The sequence below is a fragment of the Paroedura picta genome, chromosome 1 (genome assembly GCF_049243985.1).
Source record: "Paroedura picta isolate Pp20150507F chromosome 1, Ppicta_v3.0, whole genome shotgun sequence".
Classification (NCBI taxonomy): domain Eukaryota; kingdom Metazoa; phylum Chordata; class Lepidosauria; order Squamata; family Gekkonidae; genus Paroedura; species Paroedura picta.
Window position 1 is genome coordinate 28,944,315 of NC_135369.1, and position 20,151 is coordinate 28,964,465.

Here is a 20,151-nt window from a genome sequence, read left to right on the forward strand (position 1 = left end):
GTTGACAAAGGACATCTGTCTTCTCAACAATCCTTTCGGTTCAGTTTTCTGAATTGCTAGTGCTTCTGATGCTTTTTTTAAAACTCCTTTTAGCCACGTTACTTAGGCACTCACGGGGCCTTTCTAAAACAAGGAACCCACTTTGTGCCATCCGTGTCATGAGCCACCCTGTGTTGAGCTCCTCTGTGAAGATGGCAAAATAAAAATTAGTATAAAAGTCTGAGAGACAGAGCCCTGGTTACTGTCCTTGGTGAATGCTAGATTAGATTGTGATGCCTGGCGCTGTACAGGATAGAATCCTAGAGTTGGAAGGAGCCATACAGGCCATCTAATCCAACCCCCTGCTCAGTGCAGGATCAGCCCAAAGCATCCTTGATAAATGTCTGTCCATCCACTTTGTGAAGATTGCCAGCGAGGGGGAGCTCACCACCTCCTTACAAGAAGGCAAAGTTCCTGTTCACAAGCATAGAAAATAATAAATGACAAAAATGGGTTCTTTGTATGTCATGCAAAGTAGCTAGTTTATTTGATTTATTGCCTGCCACTCCCTTACGGCTCGTGGCGGGTTACAGTAACTGGATAAAATCCCATAAAACCCCAATTAAAATCCCAGGATAAAATCACACACAATTAAACAGCTCACAAAAGATACACAGTGGAAAAAATAAAATCTTCAAACTCAATTATCTCAATACCACAAAAGGAGTGGGGGAGAGAAGGGTGCAGATCTTACTAGCCACCATCCCTCGGAAGGGGGCTATATAGATCACCCTGTCCGTACTGACCTCAACCATAGACCTGGTGGAAGAGCTCCGTTTTACAGGCCTTGTGGAACGCTGGAATCTCTCGCAGGGCCCTCAGCTCTTCATGGAGCTCATTCTACCCGGTAGGGGCCAGGACTGAAAAGGCCCTGGCCCTGGTTGAAGCCAGACAGACATCCCTGGGGCTGGGAATAACCAACAAATTAGCATCCGCAGAGCATAAGGCCCTGCAGGGGGCATAGGGTGACAGGCGGTCCCTCAGGTATGCTCGTGCTCACTGCCCTTCTAATAATCAAATGAAAGCAAAATGCTTCACAATTGCTGCTTGTGTTTTCTGGTATTGAGCAGAGTCACACCCTAACAGGTTTTCTAAACCATCATATATCTCTGGTGCAAATGCCCAGTGTCTCTCATTAAAGGATATAAATCTAGGCTGAATGGAAGCAGGCAAGCTCTTTCATGTTGTCCGGATGCTGTCTCCTTCCAGAGCGTGCGCTTTCCGCTCCTCTGTGTGTGTCTACTGCCTACCTGTGTCTGGTTTTGTGTCTGTTGCCTTTGCTTCCCCCTTCCCAGGTGCCCGAGGGTCTGTGTGCCAGCTCGCCAACGCTCACCAGCCCCATCGAGTACCCATCACCTGTCAACTCCTTACACACCCCACCGCTCAACAGACACAACGTCTTCAAGCGCCACAGCATGAGGGTAAGACATAGCTGGCAGGTCGGCTTGGCGCACTTTCCCAATGCTCAGGAGAAGATGGGGCTTTGGTGGCCAGTGAGATGCATGGGTATGACTGGGTCCATTACCAGCATCAAAGCATTTTGGTACATTACCAGCATCAAAGGGTGTCTTGCTGCCCTCTCCGTAAGCTGTTTCAGATTTGCATTCTAACTAGGCAGGCTGGGGGAAATCCTGAATCTGTTAATTTCCTGAATGATTGAATACCTGGAATGTTGACGAACAGTCATGCTTAGGGAAAGGTTCCTGACGGCAAGAGAAGGCAGATCTGTAATTGTTGAAGCCTACCTGGGTTTATTTTCAGTCTCCTTGGCTTTTCAGGTCTCCATGTGAATTACATGAATGCTGGTGTGGTTCAGGGATGTAAGGATGAAGGAACCTGATCTAAATGTCTCTTCAGTCATGAACTCAGTAGAAGACCATTAGCAAGCCACTTCTTTTCCGCAGTCACCCCCTTCCCGCATTCCCCCATCTGTGAGACAGAGTTACTAATGAGGGCCTACTTTACAGGGTTTTTGTTAAAGTTTCATATTTGAAGCATTTGAGCACTCCAAAGCATTTTATGGTGAATGTATGGTTATATCCCATTTTTGAAAGTATTGCAGAGTAACAAGAGTTGTGACGAGGAAACCAAGGTACGCACATTAGAATACACAGGTTAGGTCCAGGGTCCTGCCTGGTGTGAGGCATAACACAATGACCTGCAAATTGGGGGGTCTTCTCAGTTGCTGGGCATGCAGTGCCCTCCTAGGATCATTTAACATGGAGAAGTGGCTTCAGCTTTCCCCCCTGTGCCATTTTCTAGCCTGAAACAATCTTGGGTGGGGGTATGTGTGTGTTAGGCCTGTTGCCAGGGAACATGTGGGTTACCCTGGAGTCAACCTGTGTCTGCTGTAGTGTGTGAAGCCACCTGGCTTGATGTTGCAGAGTCTCGTGAAGAAGTAACATCTCAGGCTGATAGACTAGAATCAAAGTAGGTCAGGCTATTCCCCAGTCTCTGTGGGTGAAAAGTTCTGCTGTTAGCCTAGGGCTTCCAACTCTGGAGGGAATTGTCTGGAGATTTGGGGGTAGACCCTGGGAAGGGTGGAGTTTGAAGAATGGAGGAAGCTCGACAGGGTATAATGCCATAGAGCAGGGGTGGCTAAACTGTGGCTCCAAATTCCATGGTCTACAATTACCATGAGCTCCTGGTTATTGTAGCCCATGGACATCTGGAGAGCCACAGTTTGACCACCGCTATCATAGAGGCTGCTGAATTTCCTCAAAGAAAACTGATCTATATAGTTTGGAAATGAGTTGAAATTCCAGATCTCCAGGCCCTACCTGGAGGTTGGCAACCCATTTATTCTCTTCAGCCCCATGCTGTGGAGTTTTGATCCTTGAAGTATCAAGCATAGCCTGGCTTTGTCCTCGGACCACCAGGCATAGCCATCAGCAGGCGTTGACACTTACTGAGGGGGCAATGATAGTCATCCCCAGGACACAATGACACATCTGCTGGCAAAACCTGGAAGCTGGCCAGTGTTCTAGTGTTCACTCAAATTCTACCATAGAATTTTAGGGTGAGTGTGAGATTGCCCTCCTGGCATGACATGATTGCTTCTGGATCACACCAGAAGTTGTGTCATTGCTCAGGCATGACAATTGTAACCCTCTCTTGTTTGGCTGACTATTTCTACCCGCTGACCAGTTGAACAGTGGTGAATTCCCACCATAAGTGGGCAAAGGGCAAGCCTTTTCTACCGCCCGACTTGCCAGGTGCCATCCCTTGCCTTCCCCAGATGCTGCCAGGCTCTGTTATCCATCTCGGTACCTGCTAGCCCTAGTGTCTCCTGGACTCCTTCCTTGGAGTCACAGGTCTGCAGCTCCAGAAATATGGTGCCCCCCCCTCACACACAGCCAGGCATGAGGCCGATGCAACATACATAATCCTATGAGAAAAAAGAATCATCTAGGTAGCCTCCAGCTCTTAAAAGTAACTAACCACGTGAAGTGGTCCAGAAGCTTCCCTTTCAGAAGAGCTTCAGAATCAGATTTATGAAGACAAACACAAAGCTCAGCTCATTAGAGCATCATATTCTAGGCCTTCTGTCCCTTTTTAAAAGAAGCTTTATTCCCCCCCCCCCTCCAATCACTATAGCTTTGTAACAGAGAGAGCCTCTCCTCTGAAAACCAGCGGAACTCTGTGACCCTGTTCCAAGCTTGTGGCCTACTCTGTTGCTAGGCAACATAGAGCCTGCAATGTTTCACCCTATTGTGGTGGAATAAGTAGGCCCTAACAACCACACTTAAACGGGTAGTTGCAAAAAAAATGAAATAAAGGGGTGGTGGTGGTGTTCCATTCCCTTCCCACCCCAATGCTGATTTCTAAATGACCCCCTTGTAGCTGAGACTCTTTGCCTCTTACAACAACAATGCGCAGGCCCCAAAGAACTTGCCTTCTCCTTCTCATGGAGTAGTGTTGGTTGACCAATTTTACAGGGCCTCCACTCAAAAGCTATGCCTCTTGGTAGGTTTGGAGTATTCCATAGGCAACAGGCCCTTTTCAAGCAGGTTTCCATTCGCCAGGTGGAGTTTTACCCATAACTGGAGACAATAGATGCAGCAACATCTGTAGAAGAAATCCATACTGCCTCACCATGATGTAGCTCATTACCTTTCTCAGCTCCACTGTCTCTGCTGAGTACACAAATTCCCTGCCTTAACATAATCCCTGACTGCCACTGATGCTCCCCCCACCCCGTCTTTCTGCCTTATCTTGCTCTTCCTTCTCTTACAGTGTTACATGTTTGAAGATCTCGAAGGTGCTGTGTGGGACTCCACTAATTAGGGCCTTCATCTTTATTGGGGAGGGAGAGGGGATAGTAGAAAGGTTTACAGCGCATGGGAGCAGCCCAATAAGTGATTCTCCCAGTTGTAGATTTCTAATGCAAGTCCAAGCCGAAGAGCTCAAAAGGAAAAGATTCTTGGGGAGATCTGAGATCCTGTAGCCCAATTTTGTTTGACAGCGAAGATAAAGGGAATATGATCAGGAAAAATAAAACATAGCAAAGCCAATCAGGAGACAGAAAGGAGACATCTGTTGGGAAATACATTGCAGATTATTTGTTTAGTGAATTCTCTGTTGTGTTCCACCCACCCACCCACTTTGGAACACTGATAAATTGTGGGACTCTAAGTTGCATCCTAGTTTAATTCTGGCTTCACTTCATAGTTACTCTGGAGTTGATTTGGAATGATTCTGGATCCATGAAGCCTTGAATGTATCCTTTGACGTTCCCTCAGGTCATCTTTAAACCCCTTTTGGAATTGCTATGCTATGAGTGTTATGTGCAGCCTCTTTTAATGGCAGGAAAGAGACAAAAAGTAAGGGAAGCAGTTGTGGTTGCCTTGCAAATACTGGATACACAATGCAGTCCCACACCTAGGACTCATACTTTGGCCTCTGACTCCTTTGTGTCTTAGTTATGTCCAGTCCCATTTCAAAGAAGAAGAGCTGGTTTTATACCCCGCTTTTCACTACCAAAAGGAGTCAAAGTGGCTTATAATCCTCTTCATCTCTCCACAACTGACTCTTTGTGAGGTAGATGAGGCTGAAGGGGCTCTGAGAGAACTGTGACTGGCCCAAGGCTACCCAGTTACTTGCATGTGGAGGAGGAGTAGGGATTTACACCTGGCTCACTGAATTAGAGGCCACCACTCATAACCACTACGCCAATCTCTCTCTCCTCCATGGCAAATGCCTCCCTGGCAAATGCCCCAATGTCATACAGTGATCAAAACATTCAACCTTGAAACTTGCTGGATGACCTAGCCCAACGCTCAGAGTGGTTGTAAGGATAAAATGGGGGAAGGGATTATCATGCACGTTTCTCTGAGCTCCTTGGAAAAAGGGTAAAATAACAATGTGATCAATCACCACTCAGCTAGGAGGCACCTCGGAGGACTAAGGCCATCAGTCTGACATGCCTCATAGGGTTGTTGTGAGGATAAAATGAGCACAACTATTACCTTTTGGAAGGAAGATTGATGTACAAATACAGACAAGAGAGTTAACAGGAGATGGAGACATGACATTACTTTGTGCTGTGTATTCTGCTCTATGCGTGTCTCATCGTTGGACAGAGGTCTGGCAAGAACTGGCCCCTTCCAACTATAAGCTATGTGTTATGATGCCACACTTTGTGTTGGAGTGACTAGGAGAGACAAAAGTGGTGGCAGTTCTGGCTTTCACGTAATGTTGAACTCCACCCTTGGGGCTCCATAATGGAATCAACATATAGGAGTTATCCTGAGATGACAAGCCCGAGCTTTCGTGGTATAGTGGTTAAAGAGTGGCAGCCTCTAATTTGGAGAACCAGGTCTGATTTGACACTCTTCCACAGCCATCTGGGTGACCTTGGATAGTCACAGTTCTCTCAGAACTCTCTCTGTCTCACCTACCTCACAGGGTGTTTGCTTTGGTGAGAAGAAGGCGATTGTAAGTCACTTTGAGACTCCTTTGGGCAGTAAAATCAGGGTACAAAAACCCAGCTCTTCTTCTACTGCAGTGCTGCAGCTTTAACTCTCTATCACTCACCAGAAAAGACAGCCCTTGTGTTGTTTGTATGATCTTTTATTCAGGGATGAAAGAGAAATGAGTCAAGACCTCCCCCACTCCCCCACCCCAGATCTCATTGATGCGCTTTAAGAATGGGAAAATGATCTTGCTGGATTAGACCCTAGGACCATCAAGTCCAGCAGTGGTTTGCAGCAGGGCAAGTAAGAGACAACTATCCTGTTGATTGTCAGTCAGAGGTATATTGCCTCCAAACATGGAAGTTCATCTTCCTCGCCTCATTTGCAATACTTTTTAAAGAATCAAACTGGTCTACAGAAATAGACTGAAGTGAAATAGCTGTCCTGGGATAACTGATTGGGTGACCAATGTTAACATAGGTGTTGTTCTTTCCCCACAAGGAGGAGGACTTCCTCAGGCCCAGCAGCCGGGAAGAGGCCCAGAAGCTTTGGGAGATGGAGCGGGCCAAGATGAGGCAGCTTCTTGACAAGCAGCAGAAGCAGATGGCAGAGGATTACCAGTGGCTGAGGCAGGAGGAGAAAGCTCTGGTGAGTTAGCTGAAGAGCTGGGTGGGCAGTAACCAGGTTACTGTCCAGCATGGTCATGTGATCTGGTTTAACTGAGAGGGGATTCAGAGGAATCACCCTCTAGGAAAAATCGTCCTCCTCATCACAATTTTGTTTAGGTTCTTGAGATTAATCAAAATCCCTAAGAGGAAGAGATTTGTGAGCCAAACCAGGATGTTGTCTGGGGGATTTGGGAATAGGATCTTCTGCAGGGATGAAATGGTTTTCGGAAACGAAACTTACCTTTCTTGCTATGCCTGTTGATGTATAAATTACACCTGCTTCAACAATTTGCTTTCAGTTTTAAAAAATACCATTTTGAACGATTTTCTGTTGGTTCAGTCACTGTTGATGCTTGTTCGAAATGCCACTTGGAGTATGTATGTCCCTGGGTCATCAGGCATGGGTGGTACATCCTTTAAGAACCTGCACAGCTGGTGGAGTTCATCCTATTGCAACACATTCAGAAGATATCAATTCAAACTGCAGCTCCCCAGTGGCTGTTGGGAGCACATGCGAAATGTTCTTCCATTGAGCATGCTTGATGTTGGTAGACAGGCAAAAGGAAAGGGGCCAAAAGAGAAGACAGAGACTGATTATGCACAGAATAGGTGCACTTGGTCAGTGCTCAGATCCCACAGATGCATTATGTTTCCACCAGCCCAGCCCCCTCCTGGCCCACATTAGGACTTCCAGTGCCCCACCATTGGCGCCCATGCTGGGCCAGACCCATGTGTATGGGTCCTCCCCCACCTACAGTGTCCCTGAAAGGACACAAAATGCCCCCATTTGGCTTTGCAGCATCGCAGAGCCCAATGGGGCATTCTTCAAGCCCCATGATGGTGGGATAGCATCCCCATACTATCCCACCCTCGTGCAGGGACACACCCTGTACAGCTGCCACACAGCATGGGGGAACCTTTCTCCCCCGGAGTTGTGCATGCACACATACAACTTTGGGGTGGACTGTGTGCATCGGGGGATCTTGTCCCTTGTGCATACACAGGACATGGCGGGGCATGCTGCCACGCTGCACGGAACCATCGGTGGCCGAGAATCTTTGTGCTTTGAACACAAATACATCCATAAATGAACACAGGCAGGCAGGCAGTGTTGCTCAAACATGCCAAGCAGCAGCCTGCCCCACTTCTGCAGGGCCGCAACACATTTTTTAAAATTCAACTTGAAGCTGTGACGATGATACCAAATGAAGGAGGCGGGAATGGAGGAAGCAGGCATAAAAACATTTACAATCTTTGTGAAAGCATGCATGCACAGTGCATTTAAAATCCAGTTCCAATTTCAAATATTCCCAAAAGTGAAGACTGTTGGAGCATTTGAGGGCAGCCAGATATCCTTTATTTCCAGCTTTTTGTTTGTTTGTTTCAAATTCTTGTAAACCCTGTCTGGCTGCCGTAGGCCAGCTGCAACTGGTTGGCCCTTTACATGAGTATACACACCCACACAACACCCAAGGTTAACAGCCAGAATGTTTCAAGGGCAGCACATGTACCTATTGTTCTCCCAGGGCAGAGAAGATTCACAGCTGAGAAACAAGATGAAGGAAAAATCTCAGCTCCCTCTTTCCAATCTTCAGAGTTGCTGCTAAATAACCAAGTTTTAAAACCAACAAATCTACCATTCTGTTCTTCCGAGCAGTATAAGGCGGAGGCAAATAATTCTGCAGCACCACTGATCCAGCAGTGACTGGAACGTTTTCTGCCAGTCACACCTGAGATGCAGCAGGATTTCTTTGACCTCAGAGAAGGTTGCCTGATGTGTCTCTCCCCAAATCACTGTTCTATCCTCCCTTTCTGCCCACCCCTCCGATTGGGAGAAACACCTGGAATAGTGTTTTAACTATTACTAATTGGCAAACCAATACTGATACAAAAACAGAGCTTGGATCCTATGCCATTATCCCTCTTTTACTTCGCTCCTGCTGCTGTGGAGCTTATGCTCTGCTGTGGCAACTCTTCAGCTACTTTCACTTCGATGTGTGTAAAGGATCCTTGCCAAAAAAAAAAAAAAACACAGTCTTGTACACACAGATGTGCTGGGGCAAACACAGTGAGCACCACAGTGGAATTCAGCCTCTACAGAGGCCAGACCAGAAGCACAAGGGGAATGAGGTCAAAAGATCCAAGGCCACGAGCTAGGGCTGTTTTTGTGGAACCCTTTTTGAAAAACTAAAAGTCTACCTATCAGCTGACTGGGGAGAACCACTCAGCCCCACCCCCAAGCCCTTTTTCCCTTCTGCAATATTTCAGCTTTCTCAACATTATTTAGGACACCTTTACAAGTGCAGTGTGGAGGGGACTTATCATGGTATAGCACTATTTCAGGAGCTAAGCGGGGTTGGTCCTTTGGTGGGAGACCACCAAGGAAGGCTCTGCAGAGGAAGACAATGGCAAGACACCTCTGCTTCTCATTTGCCCTGAAAGCCTCTTGCTGGGGTCACCATAAGTTGAATTGCACACTGCTTGATGCATTTCTACCTTAGGTTAATGCTGGTGCCTAACTGCTGTTTACCCTTCTCCACCACAGGACCCCATAGCCTCTGTGAACAGTGACTCCTCCCCCCCAGTAAGTGTCCACAAAGGGCAACATCTGTCACCTGGCAATCCTTAAAAATGCCCTCTGCTGCCTTTCTCAAACTTTATCTATTCTTTTCTTCTTCTGAAGATTCCAAAAATGATAGGTCAGAAGTAGACTGTCAAAAGGTCACCTGGCCTAATTCCAAGCATCTGATCAGATTTTTAGAGAAACATACACAGGCATGCACAGATACAGGAACATATTTTCTGCAGCTTCATAGTCCTTGCATTCCCAGCCTTGGCAGAACGTCCTTGCCAGTCCCAAACTTACATAGGGCTTCTCTACCCTCCAAGTTCCCACAACCACACAGCTAGCTTTCTCCCCCTAGGGTTCCTGGATTGCCCTCTTATGGCTCCTGGGTTCCTGCTGATAGCTCTCAAGCCCTTTCATTTTCACCTGGCACCTAAATGTTAGCACAAAGCAGACATCCCTGGGAAGGCAGTCCAAAGATATGTTGTGACCTGTCAAATGGCCATTACCACCCATGTAACCTCCACCCTGGCTGGAGTTAGGCAGAGGCATTGAGAATTTACCTGTGTAAACAGGCATGTTATGTGGAAGAAGGAGGGCCTCCCTGGCCTGAGCCCAGCTTCTTTAGAGGTTTCTTGGACACAGACATTGCTTTAAACAGTACCAGGATAGAGGTCTTCACTCTTAAGCATTTCTGCTCTTGCGTCTGCCTTACTGCCACTCTTGCCTGTCTGGGTTGCTACTATCTATTTTCTCTGCTGCTCCTGAATGTCAAAAGCAGAAGCACACCAAAATGAGGTGGAAAAGTCCTCTTGATTACCTGCTACAGTTGCAGGTATATAACGATATTAAAATATTGCCCTCAACAGCTGTCTGAGATCTGTCTCTTTCGCTGCTTAGCTCCAGCTTGTTTGCCACCCCCACTTACTCCATCATGTTAAAATCTGAGTTTTCATGGGATTTCTTGTTCCCTTTCCAGAAACTTCCTGAGAAGGAGATGGGCTACAGTGAGTATTTTTTGCCAATCTGTCCTACTGTTATCTTGCATACAGGAGTTCTTGTGCTACAGTCCCTTGGTTGTCTTAGCTGCACAAGACATAATTGTTTGTTTCTAAATATTATTTATCTCCCTTCCAATACATTTTGTGCATAAAATAACTTGATTTCTGATGCAATGATCTACAAACACTGCAGTGTGCTTTTTAAAAACCTGTAAATCTACGGAAATGCCATCTGTTAAACAGTTGACTAGCCAGGTAGTTATCAGATTTTGTTTCAAATCAGCCATCTGAGTAGCAATACTTTGTGTGCGTGCGGATACATATAATAAAAAGCTCTTTGTTTCCTTTTATTGATGGCTTAGCTGAATTTACTGGACCCCCCAAGAAGCCCCCCAGGTTTGTACCCCAGGTATGTGCTCCAACATCACCTCACAGGAAGATGCTTCCTTTCCAGTGCGATGCTGGACTCTGGCCTGATTCACATACAGTATCCATCCTATCCTTTTCAGATGTCGCTTCAGCCAAATCCTACAGCCAACTTTGACCGGACGGACGATGCTGTATACAGCGATGTCATGGACCTGGTGAAGGCTGTTCTGCAGCTTAAGAACGAGGTCAGCAACCATCCACCAGAGCGGTACATCCTCGTCGTGAAGGTAACAGGAAACTTGCCACCACTTTTGGAGCAGTGAGGAATTGGGAAATGTTCATGGAATGGGACTGGGGAGGGGAATCAATATATACTACCCCTGAGCGTGACATCCTGAGGATGAACAGTCCCAAGCCTTAGGGTTCTTGTGACCTTCCCAGAAGTGTCTTGGTGCGGCTGTGCTCAAGACAGAAGTCTTGGACTAGAAACATCTGCTCTGACTCAGCTCAGGCAGCCCTTGTGGGCTTCTCCTTCAGGTGGGCAGCCGGGTCGGTCTAAAGCAGCAGAACAAAGTTTTGAGTCCATTGGCACCAGCCAAGTTCAAGGCATAAGCTTCCATGTGCATGCACACTTCAACAGATACCTGCTCATACCTTAATGAAAATTGTGTTGGTCTTAAAGGTACCGCTGGAATCAAATGTTGTCCTCATGTGCTCAAGGCAGCCATGCAGCAAATTAATCAGAGAGCTGTTCCCTGGAACATAGGAAGCTGCCTTCTGCTGAATCAAAACATTAGGGCCAATTATCTCTTGTATTTGTAGGCTTTATTATTTCTCTCTAATTGACTTCTGATTGAGCATGTAAAGAGCTTTGTTGCACTTTGTTATTAGAGGAACAAGTTGCTGTTGAGACCAAGGCCACGTTCTTCTAGTTACATCCAGTCTGTAAATGATACTGCCAATTTAACCGAGCCAAAAGGAGTACCATATTGTGCGCTGCCCTTGAAAGCATTATTTATCAGCAAAATGTAGATGCTGGTTCTTCCCTTTAAAGCCATTCACAGCCTAGGGCCCCCAGGATGGAAGAACTTGCATCTCCTATTATAGAACCGCACCGTGGTGCAGATTGGTGCAGGTTTCCCTTCTGACTGTCCTTGCTGCACATTTAATGAGATGATTCCCAGCTAGAAACTGGGCCTTTTCAGATATTGCACTGGAGTTATGGAACATCTTACCTGTGGATATTCACTAAGCTCTCTCCTTGGTGACCCTTTAGAAAGGCCTGAGAGTCTTTTCTTCCTCCGATTGCATTTTGATGATAACTAAGCAAGTGAGAGCCTCTTGTGGCGCAGAGTGGTAAGGCAGCAGACATGCAGTCTGAAAGCTCTGCCCATGAGGCTGGGAGTTTGATCCCAGCAGCTGGCTCAAGGTTGACTCAGCCTTCCATCCTTCCGAGGTCGGTAAAATGAGTACCCAGCTTGCTGGGGGGTAAATGGTAATGACTGGGGAAGGGAATGGTAAATGGTATTGAGTCTGCCATGAAAACGCTGGAGGGCATCACCCCAAGGGTCAGACATGACTCGGTGCTTGCACAGGGGATACCTTTACCTTTAAGCAAATGGAAGAACTGGGTGAAGAATAGGTGGATTGATAATCGTGTTAACAAAGCCTCACGCCCAGGACAGTTCCAGAGATATGCAGAGAAAAGCCTTTCTGGCCCCCAACTGTCGGGAGCCTTGACTTTGTGCTTTTTGCTTCCCCCTGGCAGAATGTAGGTCTGTCTCTTCGGAAGCTCATTGGGAGCGTAGACGACATCCTTCCGGCTTTGCCTGCCTCTTCGCGCCATGAGGTAGGTCTCAGCAGCAGGTTCTTTTTGTTGCCCTTGGCTGAGGCTGACCCATCGGAGCCTTAGGAAGCTGCCTCAGATGGCCTGTGCTTGCTGGGAATCCTTCTGAGATCTCTCTCAAAGGATAATAATCAAGTGCTACCAGGTTACCGCAGATCTATGGTTTTTTCAGTGCAACCTTATTCTGTACAGCAGCCCAGGACTTCTTGGTTCTGGCCCCGACCTGGTGGAATGAGCTCCCAGAAGAGCTACGGGCCCTGCGGGAGATTTCAGTATTCTGCAGGGCCTGCAAGATGGAGCTCTTTCGCCAGGTCTATGGTTGAGGCCGGTGTGCTATGGGAGAGCTGGGACCCCCCCCCCCCTTAGGACAGCAGGACGGCCGTTGAGTACCATCATACACACCTCTTCCTCCCCTTAGGTGGTTGTATTAGTGGACTGGGTATAGTCAGTTCGCTGCATCTGGCATATCTTGCACTTTTTACCTTACTGTGATTGTATTTTTTGTGCTATTAAGGGATAGTTTTAGGGGTTTGCTATGGGGTTTTATGCAGCTTTGTAACCCGCCATGAGCCTTGTGGGAGTGGCGGGTAAGAAATTTAATAATAATAATAATAATAAAGTACTAACCAGGGCTGACTCTGCTTAGCTTCTCAGATTTGACAAGATTGGTCTGGCGATAAGTGGCTGCTAATCTATTCATAAATGGAGAAAAGTCCATATGAATTTCCAATCCCTTCATAACATTTCCTACACCTGTTCATTCCTAGGCAATAATCCTAAATTGCTCTCCTGGAACAAACTGATTGCTTAGACCAGGCTTTCTCAACCAGGGTTTTGTGATGGCCCTGGAAGGGTTTTCTGAATGGACAGGAGGTCATTAATTTTTAAAATATTTTTTAAATTTGTCAAACATTTATTGGGTGATATGACCATATATGGTCAGGTCGACCTCCCCCCAAATGGTCTGGAGGGGGTATGAAGGCAGTGGGCCCAGGTGGACATGTACACAGCTATACTTCCCAACCACATTCTACAGGATGGCGCCACTTCTGGGGTTTCTCAAAGTCTGAAGAGGGTCCCAGAGGATTCTGAGAGGCAAAAAAGTTGAGAAAGGCTGGCTTAGACAGAAGACTTGTCTCCAAGTGCCCTGCTAGCAGAAGGAAGGGAACTTGCTCTGAGGTGCCCTTTGAGCTAATCTGCTGCTTACGTGGTATTACATTTCCCCCTTTGGCAGATCGAGGGCACTCAGAAACTTCTCAACAAGGACCTTGCCGAGCTGATCAACAAGATGCGCTTGGCCCAGCAGAACGCCATGACCTCTCTGAGCGAGGAGTGCAAGCGCCAGATGCTGACCGCCTCCCACACCCTGGCCGTGGATGCGAAGAACCTCCTGGACGCTGTAGACCAAGCCAAGGTGCGAGCCAACCTGGTGAAGGTCTCTTTTGAATGACCAGGAGAGCTGGCCTTTAAAATCACACACACACAAACACACATGTTATATATAGATCTCTCTATATAAACCCCTCCAGCTCCCCTGCCCCCCTGTGCCACAAAATCTCTCGTGTCTTTGATTTTGTCACGTCTGTCTTCTGAGAACAAAGGAGGAGACTCCTGAGAGAAGCCATGCTCAGGGCAGGGAAGAGACTTTTGTCTTCTTGCATCCCATAGAACGTGCTGCTAAGGGCAGGGGGGGCACGTGCCTTACCCTGTCCTCCGGTGGGGGATACTTAAGGCCATTCAGTGGGGCTTTCTGAACCTGCACCACTAGTGCTATCACAGAAAATGGATTTCTGTGTTGTGTTCTGCCTCTTGGGTACCTGGGACAATGAGAGGTACCATCTATCTGGCTGGTGGAGCAGGCCAAAGGCAGGTGTGGGTGGGGTGGTTTGTGGGCCCCATGCTGTTCTCAGGGAAAGCCAGAGAAAGGTGTGTCAAGGTTGCTCCTTGATTGTTCCAAGGGTTTTAGTGGTCAACAAGGCAAAGGAGACTTGCTAAGCGAGCCTCTTGATTGGAGAAATTTCCCAATGGGGGTACTGGTTTGTCAGAAAAGATGGTTTTGCTTCTTTGTACATTGTATAGAGCAATTTATTTAACAACGATTTGTGTAGCCCCCTCCCTCCCTAATCTTTCCTTCCTTTCTTTCTGCCTCCTGCTTCCCAAACTTAATTTGAGACGAATCAACATAGGGGGAATTCAGTGGATCTCTGAATGATCTCTGAAAGGAACAAAGGGGGGGGGGAACATACTGCAATCTGAAGTTTCAAATACCAAGGTAAATTAGTGAGAAAACACACCCATGCCTTCAATGAAGCTTGAATCTGGACACTGATTTAGAATTTAAAATACGATTTGAATTCCCGGCAGGATTTTTTAAAGAACTTAAATAGGGCTCACAGCCTTGAACCTCAGGCTTCACCATGAAACAGAAGTTTCATGGAAATCATTCAGGGATTTGAAGCATTCAAATTTTTCTTTAAAAAACCCCTTAAAATCAGTTGTTTTGAATGCAGAATCCGCCTCCCTCTCCGAATTTCCCAATCCCTATGCTTTTTCTCTTCTGTCTAAGAGTTCAGGTTGCTTTTCTTTTTTTAAAGAAAAGGCCTGGAGTGAGTTCAGCTGCTGACCTGAGCTTCTTTGTAATATTATCTTGTGTGTTTAGAAAAAGGCAACTATACCAGAAACCTTTCTGTTTGATATGATTTGTTGGTTTTAAACTGAACATTGTATGTTTTTTTGGGGGGGAGGGGCGGGCTCTCGCCACACTCATCTTAACAAAGCTGTTATTTTTTGCTTGACATAAATGAGGTAACCCAGTTCTCCGGCTGATCTCGTTTCCTTTGTTGAGGGTTCAAAAGATTTCTTGACACAGGCATGTTCTTAGGATACAGACTTAGCTATTTGTGGTTCCTTTTCCTCCGCCTCTGGGTTAGCCTCACAAGTGTCAGCTCACTTGGCTGTGAGAGATGGAATTATCCGGGGAGGTTAATTAAGCTGCATAAGAGAGAACATGGCTTGAAAGAGCTTCATGGGCTCGCCACTTCTAATTTGAACATCAAAGTTCTGTGCTAGCCTGGCGCTGAGAGAATGCAGCTTAGATTGAGAGCCTGTGATTTGCTTGAAGAGAAGGTCCTGGCAAGTCCAGAGAAGGCCATAACTGCATGGTAGAGCATGGGTTTTGTAGGCTTCAGGTCCAAGATTCAGTTTCCCATTAAAAGGATGGCAAATACTGGGTCTTGGGAAAGTTCTCTGCTGTCAATTGGAAGAGATGGAACTTGGCTGGATGGACTTGGCTATAAAGCAGCATCATGTACTCTTGAGCTGGTCCTAAGAGTGTAGTGCAACGTATGGTGAGTTCCATGGAACTCTGCTCAAATCTTAACTGTGCCAGAGCTTCATTTAGGAAAGCTTCTCTCTCAGCCTCAGCACACACCCCAAATTTATAATATGGAACATATTGGTCTACCTTTCAGGGTTATTGCATGCATTCCAACAGGACAATGTGGGCAAAGTATTTCAAATGTTGAAAGCACTACAAAGATACGGAATAGCATTATTGTTATTTATTTCCTTTAAAAGATATTTTCCATCCTTCGTCCATTCTCGGGGCCTGATTGGTGTAGAGCCAGCTTGGTGTAGTCGTTAGGAGTGCTGACTTCTAGTCTGGCGAGCCAGATTTGATTCCATGCTCCTCCACATGCAGCCAACTGGGTGACCTTGGGCTCACCACAGCACTGATAAAGCTGTTCTGACCAAGCAGTAACATCGGGGTTCACTCAGCCTCACCTGCCTCATAGGGTGTCTGTTGTGGGGAGAGGAAAGGGAAGGTGACTATAAGCCGTTTGAGACTCCTTTGGGTAGAGAAAAGCAGCATATAAGAACCAACTCTTCTTCTGGTTGCTCTATGATCCTACTGCCTCCTTGCTGCTTTTTATGTATGTTTTGCTTTTAAAGTCAACATATTGAGGAAAGGACAAATCTTCCCATTCATGTATTTTCTCTTAGTTGTGTTTGGCTGTGTTGATTCATATTTGCTATGGGAGAAGGACCCGGCTTCACAATGCACTTAGCTTCCAGGTAGGTTTGAGCCCCAGGACTTCTCAGGGCTGAAATTAAGTGGGCTTAATATGCCTGGGGCATGGAGAGGAGCTAGTATTGCCCTGTGGGTGCACAAACCAGTGAAAGGATCAGACTTCCCTTGGCACTACTAGCCTCTCCCAAGCCACAGAGCATGTCCCACTGATCTCCCACTGGTCTCCCACTGCCAAGCAACACCACACAGGATGTGCTTGCATATGCACACACCTCAGCTCTCACCAGCCAAGCCCAAGTGGTGCATTTAGTCTGGCACAGCATCAGTTCTCCGCACATGTGGGCATCCAGATCAGTGCAGGTGATGCTGGATACTTCTCCCTGAAGGTTGTCAGGGCATTAGAAGTACTGCGATGCAGAGCCACTACTTCTCATCCTGTCCCAAGGAAATACAAGAGTCTCTTGGATTCACTGCATCAAACCCAAGGATTCCTAGTATGTGCCATGAGAACAAAAGGAGTTCCATGTTACCGGCTGCATAGCAGAAGCAAAGCGGTTGCTATGGAAATGACCACGGAAATTTAATCAGATGTAATTTACTCTGCGGATGGAGTAGACGTGAAAAGGCCTTATTATTATTTTTAACAAATGCAGCATTTTAGATGGGAGGGGGAAGGATGATGTATTTTCCATGCTCCTCTACAGTGGATGGGTAACAGATGACAACTTGACCCTGCCCTCGGCGACCTGGCCAAGTGATGTCACAGGAAGAGAAACCACGTAAAGCAGGGGTAGTCAATCTGTGGTCCTCCAGATGTTCATGGACTACAATTCCCATGAGCATCTGCCAGAAAACGCTGACAGGGGCTCATGGGAATTGTAGTCCATGGACATCTGGAGGACCCTGGTTGGCTACCCCTGACGTCAAGGACCAACAGCCTGAGGGAGTCTGCCTGGAGGGTCATTGGAAGGGAGTCTCGGCACTGCCAAGGAGTGTCAGAGTGTTGGACTAGATGCTGGGAGATCTGGGATCAAATCCACACACTGCCATCAAGACCCTTGGGTGGCCTAGGGATCAAGTGGGGAGACCACAAGCATCCCACCCTGAGTTCCTTGGAGGAATGTGGTAGGTAGATAGGAAAGGGGTGGGGTGGGGAAAGCCACAATAATCCAAGGGGCTCAGGAATAGTGACCCCCCTTCCCACCACTGCCTCCCATGAGGCTTTTATTTGGGCTAATTGAAAACTTGGAGCCTATTCCAGAAACGTTTCTGAGCCCCTCCTTTCAACCATTGTTTTGAGCCCTTGGCCGCAACACCATTCTCCAGGAAGTAGCAGCCGGGCCACAAAGGTGAGGCCACCACCCCTTTCCCATGGAAAAGACGGCAGAGCCAAGGAAGGATCCATGTTCTGAATGTTATTCTTGATGTCCGCCAGAAGGTGTGTGTTGGGAGGGGTAAGCTCTGGACTGGACAGCCCTTTGTGGTTTCTTCCAGCTCTGAGTAATTCTAATTCTCTGAAGGATGGGTCTTTGGGCATGCCCCACCCTGCAAGGGAGGGCCGGCCCAGCTGGCTTAGTGGGATCAAGCTGCCTCTTCTCCACCCCTCAATGCCTGGGGCAGATCAGGAGAGAACTAATGTGGGGATGGGGATTTATTTCCTGCCAAGCTGTGCCCTCCATTCACTGGCAACTTTCAGGGCATGTAAACTCAAGAAAATCCAGGACAGAACCGATAGTTATACAAAACTTTCTTTGCTTTTTTTCCATTTCAAAGCAGACATGTTTTTTCATTTTTCAAAATTCCTCGGTGCCCATTGGAATCCTCAGTTGCCTGTAAACAGAGCTCTGTATGTTTCATAAACACAAATTTCTTATTCTGATTCCAGAAATGTATTTCAGGGTTTGTTTGTTTTCTAAGGATCATGCAGCCTTGGGATGCTGAGAACAGAATAAAACAGTGTAGGAAGCATTTGACCCAATCTTAGGAGCATACCAGCCTCACCCTGCTCTTCTTTGGACGGCACGGAAAGATATGCATGGATTCCCCTGGGACTTTTCACAGGCTGTAGATTGTGGCTGCACATCGGAGCTTGTCCCGTGTGGCTCCCACCTTTGAATGAGCAGATCTTGATTCACCATTGCACCAAATAATAGGGGAGACGCTGAAGATATATTGATAAACCAGTCAGTTCCCAATGTTCAGTCTCAAACCGGGAAATGGAACCTAGGCTGGGGCTATGCAGATGAAAGGGCAATAAAAATGGGCTTCCATGTGAAGTGGCCAGGGTTTCTGGAGACATGGAACACATGGTTACTCCATTGCCACTGCACAGGCCTGTTCTCCCAGTGCAGCACAGGGAGAATTGGCATCATTGGGCATCATCCACGGACTCTGCCATGGAAGCTTACAGAGTGACCTTGGGCCTGTCCCTCACTCTCAGCCTACGATCTCTCAAAGGGTGAGGATAAGCTAGAGGAGAACGATATACGTTGCCAGAGCTTCTTGGAAGAAGGACAGGATTTTTTTAAAGTAACAAATGCATACATTCTCAGCAGCAACTCATAAAAGGCTTCCTTAGCAAGCCGAGGCTCTTTGCCAGTCTGCGGATTTCCCTCCCTGCACCACCAGCTACAGTACTAGTAACGCCAGGCAAATAAAAGTTTGAAAAATTGTTCGAGTTCCCAGTCCCTATTATTGTTACCATTTTAAAAAGGAGGGGGCTGGTTCTATTAGCTGAAAAAGGATCCAGTTCCAGGTAAGGAGCCACAGGTAAGAGATGCTTCCAATCTGGGCTCCTCTTGATGACGACTGCTTAGTGGGAGCCCCCGAGTAGGAGAAGAGGAGCTTGTGTGGCTGTTGCTGTGGCTGGACACCCGTGATGCTGCCATCTGGGAGGAAGTGGGTGGATCCTCAGCTCCACGGATGCTAGATCATGCCGGCCAGGAAAGGTGGGAGGAAAAGCCCAATGGTCCCCAGCAAGCAGACAATGATGAACATCCAGAGGAAGATGCGGTCTATCACCATTGCAACGTACTTCCAGTCTTCTTTCACCTGGGAACACATCAGCACTCATTGGATTATTATTATTATTATTATTATTATTATTATTATTATTATTATTTCCCACCACTCTTGGCAAGCCGGCTCATGGCAGGTTACAAGTCAATCCCATATACCGGGGGTAGTCAACCTGCGGTCCTCCAGATCTTCATGGACTACAATTCCCATGAGCCCCTGCCAGCATTTGCTGGCAGGGGCTCATGGGAATTGTAGTCCATGGACATCTGGAGGACTACAGGTTGACTACCCCTGCCATACACGATAACCCCCCCCAATAAAACCCTATTAAAACATTAACACAAAGCACAAAATTACAAAATGGTGGTAACAACATCAACCTCCCCATCAAACACGGCTACGAGTGGGGACAGTGAGAGGGTACCATAACTAATCTCCACCACAATGTTCAAAGGTGTTCGTATCTACTTTTGAAGGTAGGGGGGCCCTCAACTGATCTTCTCTTTGCACTGGCCTCATCCCTAGACCTGGCGGAAGAGCTCCATCTTGCAGGCCCTGCGGAATACCAGAAAGCTCCTGCAGGACCCGTAGCTCTTCCGGGAGCTCATTCCACCAGGTAGGGGCCGGGACTGAAAAGGACCTGGCCCTGGTTGAGGCCAGGCGAGCTTCTCTGGGGCCAGGAATGACCAGCAAGTTGGA

General features: G+C 47.2%; 2 protein-coding genes across 12 annotated transcripts in view; one reads left to right on the forward strand and one right to left on the reverse strand.

The window, feature by feature from the left end:
- PTK2B (protein tyrosine kinase 2 beta) overlaps positions 1-15,218 on the forward strand; it is a 104,461-nt gene extending 89,243 nt beyond the window's left edge. For 4 of the 9 annotated variants that reach the window (XM_077331356.1, XM_077331353.1, XM_077331358.1 and 1 more), the window contains 8 exons: positions 1,335-1,460; positions 6,456-6,602; positions 9,168-9,206; positions 10,168-10,195; positions 10,543-10,598; positions 10,699-10,845; positions 12,327-12,407; positions 13,639-15,218. In XM_077331356.1, coding sequence (XP_077187471.1) covers positions 1,335-1,460; positions 6,456-6,602; positions 9,168-9,206; positions 10,168-10,195; positions 10,543-10,598; positions 10,699-10,845; positions 12,327-12,407; positions 13,639-13,854 — 840 coding nt within the window. In that variant the 3' untranslated portion in view covers positions 13,855-15,218. The remainder of the gene's footprint in view (positions 1-1,334; positions 1,461-6,455; positions 6,603-9,167; positions 9,207-10,167; positions 10,196-10,542; positions 10,599-10,698; positions 10,846-12,326; positions 12,408-13,638) is intronic. The other 5 variants (XM_077331361.1, XM_077331365.1, XM_077331364.1 and 2 more) reach the window with 5 other exon arrangements.
- A 296-nt stretch (positions 15,219-15,514) lies between these two features.
- CHRNA2 (cholinergic receptor nicotinic alpha 2 subunit) overlaps positions 15,515-20,151 on the reverse strand; it is a 32,076-nt gene continuing 27,439 nt past the window's right edge. For all 3 annotated transcript variants that reach the window (XM_077331366.1, XM_077331368.1, XM_077331367.1), the window contains one exon: positions 15,515-19,485. In XM_077331366.1, coding sequence (XP_077187481.1) covers positions 19,360-19,485 — 126 coding nt within the window. In that variant the 3' untranslated portion in view covers positions 15,515-19,359. The remainder of the gene's footprint in view (positions 19,486-20,151) is intronic.